The following is a 5961-nucleotide window of genomic DNA, read 5'->3' as shown; positions in this document are numbered from 1 at the left end:
ATGTTACGTCAACGAGATGCTCAAGATTTCATGTGAGTTCCTGGATACAGCCTAAACATACTCTAAATATCATGAGTATCAATTTTTGGATGACCAAAGTCCATTATTCCATGTACCTGCAGTTCAAATTTGAAATATCCCGAAAAATTCGACGAAACAAAATAAACTAATGAAATATATAAAAAAAGTAAAAAATACCCTAAATTTTAAAATAGAGTTTGAAATACTGTCACAAGGCCCTAGAAAAAAATTTGGGCCCAAAATAAAAAAAAATAGTTTGCCAAGTGCCATGGGGGGCACTCGGCAAAGTGGGCTTTGCCGAGTGCCGGCCCAGGAGGCACTCGGCAAAGTTGATTTTCAAAAAAAAAAATTGCCCTAAAATCCCACCCCAACCCCGCGCGGCCCAACCCTAACGCCCCCAGCCACGCCTGCTCCCCTGCACCCACCCTAGCCGTCGCCGCGCCCACCCCCGCCATTGCCGCACCCTCCCCCTCCGCTCTCAGGCTCGTCGCCTCCTCCCTCGACCAACGCGGCGCGGCGTCCCCTCCTTCGGCCTCCGGTCCTCCCATTCGTGGCCAGTCTCCCCTCCTTTCGAGCAGATCCGGTGAGGGAGGCTTGGATCCAGGCGGTGGATGGCCGGTCCCAGAAGACGACAGTGGCGCGGGCACTGGAGGCGGCCATGACCGAGCTCAGGATGAGGCGGCACGGGCCCAGAAGGTGGCTGCTTGGGCCTGGGAGGCGATAGCTGCAATGGTCCCCAGGTGCCGGGATGTGGCGGCGCAGGCCCAGCACCAGCAGGCGGCGGCGTGGGCTCGGGAGGGCGCTGGTGGCTCGAGCTCTAAGGAGGACGAGGCCACCGCGGCAGCAGTCACCACTGCCCACAATGACGAGTGCTCTGCCGTGGATCCACCCAAGGTCAACATCCACTACAATGTGAGGCAGCCCTCTTTGCTTCCTCTATCTCCCCTTGTGTACTTCATCTGCCTGTATAGATGCAATCATGGTTATATCTCGTCGTCTTGTGTGTGTTTATGGCTGGCTGCTAAATCTGGTCTAGGGATCGACAAATGTTTAGTGAACTGCTAGATAAATTAATCTTTGGATTTTCAGTGCTAGTGCCCAGCTAAATGTTTAGTGAACTACTAGATAAATCAATCTTTGGATTTTCAGTGCTGGTACCCAGAAAGCTGCGACAAAACATTTGACCTGCTATGCTAAATCCTTACAACTGTGCATCATTTCTACGGGGTTATTAGTTTTAAGGGGAATAGATCTATAAGCCATTCAAATGACAAATGGAGTAGGTAGCAATTAGTGTAGCTAATGTTCCTACTGTGCAAACTTCTGGAGCTTAACATGTTGGGTGACAAAATAGAGAAGGTGATTATCATACAATGTTTTGGATTCCCATTTCCTGCTTGAATTTGCTCCTACTTTGGAACAAAGCTAAGTTTCTAATAGGTTGAAGTAGTCACTCTTAGCTTACTTTAACTTGTATCAGTACTTCAGTATGGTTACTTTTCATCCTCTCGTTTTTTCATCATCTGTAGTTCAGCATGCAGAGATGACATTTGGCATTTTTACTATATAGTGAATGTGTAAGTATGCCTTATCTTTCAGTCATTTGGCATTTTTACAATGTATTTTCTATGCCAATCACTTTTTATTTGCAGGTTTCAAAATTCTGCTCGAGGGAACAGGTTGCATATATTTGTGCTAGGTAAGATGAAGGTGGCTTCACCCCTCAGTATTATAATCTATAAGTAGTTTGACAGACTTGATCTATTCACTTGTCAATTGGCCATACAGGGAGTATACAGTAACAGGATGTCATATAAAATTAGTTTCCTTTATAAGTTTTGCTTTCAGGGATTAGGTTCTGTAGAAATTACTCATTGCTTTACTCTCAGTAGGCATCACCCAAATTCAACTCAGTTACTGAAAGGACTGTTTATCTTCTGCTCAATGTTAGGCTATAAAGCTAAAGGAACAAACTCTGAATAATCTGAAGGCCTTCAATGCTGAACAAGAAAAAGATGTTGAACGTGTTCGGCTAAGAGATAATCTCCTCAGAAAGGTGTGTTTATGGCTGGCTGCTAAGTATGCATTAGAGATCCATAAGTGTTTAGTTTACTGCTAGATAAATTTACTAGGCTACTAAACTTCATCTTGCTGCAGAACACAACATGAAGGCTACAGGTCTCACAGATCTGTGCATAGGACATGAACTGATTACTAGGCTTAGGTTTCAGGTGTTGATGACATATAATACTTCACATTGGCCTCATTACTGGGCTTAGGTTTCAGGTGTAGTTCTAGATATTGTTACTAATATAAATGGATTCATCCATATTTAGATTTGATATGGTCGTGCTCTACAGAACTACAGAAGGAAAATCAAATGAACAATCGTGCCTTATTTATACAAAATTTCGTTTCTATTATTGTTTTTTGCACTGTGTATTTCCTGTATCTCTTATGTACTGTCACTTTACAAAATCAGGAATGTTATCTTGGAAGTCAGAATCCTTGGCACGAACCTTTGTTATCTCTGGAGCTGTAGTTGCTGCTGATGTATTACTCAAGATATGATTGTACTCGGCAAAGTATTATTTTAAAAAATTTAGAAATTCTTTGCCGAGTGCCTAAACAGGGGCACTCGGCAAAGAAATTATTAAAAAAAATAAAAAAAAAACTTTGCCGAGTGCCTGGACAGGGGCACTCGGCAAAGTAATTTTTTTAAAAAAATAAAAAAACTTTGCCGAGTGCCTGGGCAGGGGCACTCGGCAAAGTAATTTTTTTTAAAAAAATAAAAAAAACTTTACCGAGTGCCTGGGCAGGGGCACTCGGCAAAGTACTTTTTTAAAAAAAATAAAAAAAAACTTTGCCGAGTGCCTGGGCAGGGGCACTCGGCAAAGTACTTTTAAAAAAAAAAAAACTTTGCCGATTGCCTGGGCAGGAGCACTCGGCAAAGCACTTTTTAAAAAAAAATAAAAAAAAACTTTGCCGAGTGCCTGGGCTGAGGCACTCGGCAAAGTAATTTAAAAAAAAAATTCCCGAGTGCTGGGTCGGGCACTCAGCAAAATAACCGTTAACGGCCGGCGCCACAACGGCCGAAATATTTTGCCGAGTGCCGCCCCAAACACTCGGCAAATTTTTTTTTATTTTGCCGAGTGCCCCGATAAAAAGCACTCGGCAAAGACCCTTTGCCGAGAAAAATTTTGCCGAGCGGACTTTGCCGAGTGCTACACTCGGCAAAGCCTTTGCCGAGTGCAAAGGGCTCTTTGCCGAGTGTAAAAACACTCGGCAAAGCCGCGGCCTCCAGTAGTGCTGAATAATAAAAATTAGAACTTATGGTTAGCTACTTTACATGGGATAATGCAACTTATTTGATCTGCAAAACTTTAGGCTCTGTTTCATGTAGATCTCCACACTGGTTCTATCATGGATCATGGTGATTGATGAATGTTAATTCAACTAAGTCATTTGGTCTAGAGTTTAGGTTCTACGGACCATTAGGTTTTGATGGCTTTTGTAGCAAAATCAATCTAACGTTGTATCTTGGCATGTTGCATTTTTGGAAGCATGGTGGGTTGGGACTGCGGTATTTGACTGAGACCATTGTCCAAGTTTATTTTCGTGCATGTATGGAACAAACCTGTTTTCTCAATCGTTCTTATGAGAATTGTGCATCTATATGCAACTTTTCATTAGCGGACGTGGCTCAAAATGTGTGAACGAATATCTAAAAAGTGGAGGGATAAATCAGTGCAAATAGCTTAAGAGTTTTAGCTTCTTATGAGAATTGTGCATCTGTATGCAACTTTTTCATTAGCGGGACGTGGCTCAAAATGTGTGAACGAATATCTGAGAAGTAGAGGAATAAATCAGTACAAATAGCTTGAGAGTTTTAGCTTCACCTTGAAATTGGCAAGTCCACACAATCACATAAAAAACAAATATAGGCAGATTTTCTATTTGGTGCCATTTCATATGAGCTACAATCTTCATAAAAAATCATCTCCGTCTGAGGTTGTATAAAAAAGATACGATTTATCCAAGTTGGGTCTTGCTGCTGACATGTGGGTCCCATTGTCATGCCACATAGGATAGCAGGTCGGGCCCGTTGAGAACTGGATCATACCTGTTAGAATTGAGGGAGCCAAAAATACATTTTGGGGCTTTGGGACAACTTTGAGGACAGCGGGTGAATTTCTCTTTTGAAAGTTACTTGTGAATTTGTACCTTATGCCATATGGATGGTTTCTTAGTGCTAAATGTTAATACTATGTATCCTTCAACCCTTGGCTTCCCTAGCAATTTGTAACTTGATCTGCTTGTACACTGCAAGCAAAGGATGTGAACCTGAATGGAATGAGACCTTTGTGTTCACCGTCTCCGATGGCGCTACAGAGCTATTCATCAAGCTCCTGGATAGTGACAGTGGCACCGATGATGATTTTGTTGGTGAAGCAACGTAAGTAATTACATTTTGTAATCTGTAGGCTTGTAGCTGGACCAATCCGACCTGCAACTACTGAGTGATAACCCATGTACAGTGACGGTAGTTTGCATCCCTCTTGCAGTTTGCATGTTTTGAAGATGTTTTGGGATTCAAATTTTGACGTTTGCGGTGTTTATTTCAATCGAGTGCTCGGTTCTTGCAGGATTCCTGTGGAAGCAGTTTATATAGAAGGAAGCATCCCTACAACTGTTTACAGTGTTGTGAAATATGAAGAATACCGCGGAGAAATCAAAGTTGGTCTCACATTCACTCCAGAGGTAACAATCTCACATAGCCACTCACATCCATGTTCAAAGCTGGATTTAAAAATGTAACACTGAGAAGTCTCTATCTATAATCTATAATTAAAATGCTTTTGTGATTTGAAATGTAAAGGTTCGTTTTCATCAAACCAGAGAAAAAAAGGCTCACACGCAAGTTTATCAGATTGTTTTTTGCTAAAAATTTCATGTGATAGCCGCTGCCGGGTGTAGATGTTTCTTTTGCCTCATTTTGCTTTTCCTATGCAGTTCCCGTCCGTGGCAAACGATATATATTGTACTTTGCGATAGTGGATTCCTTATCCTTCTTTTCGGTTGCTTTTTCCATTTCTCTGGGTTTTGTTCTGAATTTATCTTACTACATCCTGCTGAAATGTCCCTTCTATGAGCAGGGTTCTCGTGATCAACTGAGGATAGCTTGGCGTGGCTGGAAGCACGCAGCCGTCTTATAAGAAGCAGATCCCTTGATGTATTACTACAGTTCATCAGTGACAGTGAGCGTGCGTTTACAATGTAGAAGCCTGCAAATGGGGGTGTTTTTGTATCAGGGGGCTAATAATTAATATTACTCTAAAACCAGCACCCGTATTTGATGCCTTGCCCTGTACTAAAATTGTAATAATGGTGCTGGCCACTTGCGTGAACTATAGCTGAACCCCACTCTTGATGTTCAGTTAACTTGTCGATTACAAGAGGCCGTGTGACTGCTGCAAGATCACTTGTCTGCTCTTCCTTTCTTTCCTTTCCCCTGAGGCCTGAACCCTGAGAAGGGTCTCCATTCCGTGCTAAACGGGAACGGAGACAGGAATACAGGATCCATGAAATCATGTTGCAGTAGGAGAACGAGAACAGGGACAGAAATACAGGACTGGACTGGACATAGTGCATGGAGCTCGGTAATCTCCTCTGACATCCATGTCTTGGATGGTCGAATTTTTTCCTACCGTATATAGGAACTAATTTCACATTCGTTTTCTCTATTCATCCATTGTAGAAAAAAATATGTTTGATAAACACGTGCGTGACAGTCACTACAGGAACTGCTGGCTTCCCCGAGTGCCCCAGTTGCACTCGGGGAAGCCTTCCCCGAGTGCAACACTCGGGGAAGAGCCTCCGGCTAATCCTCTCACGGGAAAGTCGCCTTCCCCGAGTGTCAAAAAATCGTGCACTAGGGAA

The 5961-nt window shown here is 42.8% G+C and overlaps 1 protein-coding gene across 1 annotated transcript; it reads left to right on the top strand.

The window, feature by feature from the left end:
* Nucleotides 1–5461, top strand: LOC136515798 (uncharacterized). Its single transcript, XM_066509290.1, has 7 exons — nucleotides 1–32; nucleotides 423–933; nucleotides 1674–1720; nucleotides 1973–2077; nucleotides 4318–4477; nucleotides 4668–4782; nucleotides 5178–5461. The coding sequence occupies exons 1-4, from the start codon at nucleotides 1–3 to the stop codon at nucleotides 1977–1979; spliced, it is 597 nt and encodes a 198-aa protein (XP_066365387.1). The 3' UTR covers nucleotides 1980–2077; nucleotides 4318–4477; nucleotides 4668–4782; nucleotides 5178–5461.
* Nucleotides 5462–5961: the final 500 nt, after the last annotated feature.

Source organism: Miscanthus floridulus, chromosome 17 (assembly GCF_019320115.1).
Source record: "Miscanthus floridulus cultivar M001 chromosome 17, ASM1932011v1, whole genome shotgun sequence".
Classification (NCBI taxonomy): domain Eukaryota; kingdom Viridiplantae; phylum Streptophyta; class Magnoliopsida; order Poales; family Poaceae; genus Miscanthus; species Miscanthus floridulus.
The sequence above is the reverse complement of the archived record's forward strand: the minus strand, read 5'-3'. Positions and strand labels throughout refer to the sequence as shown.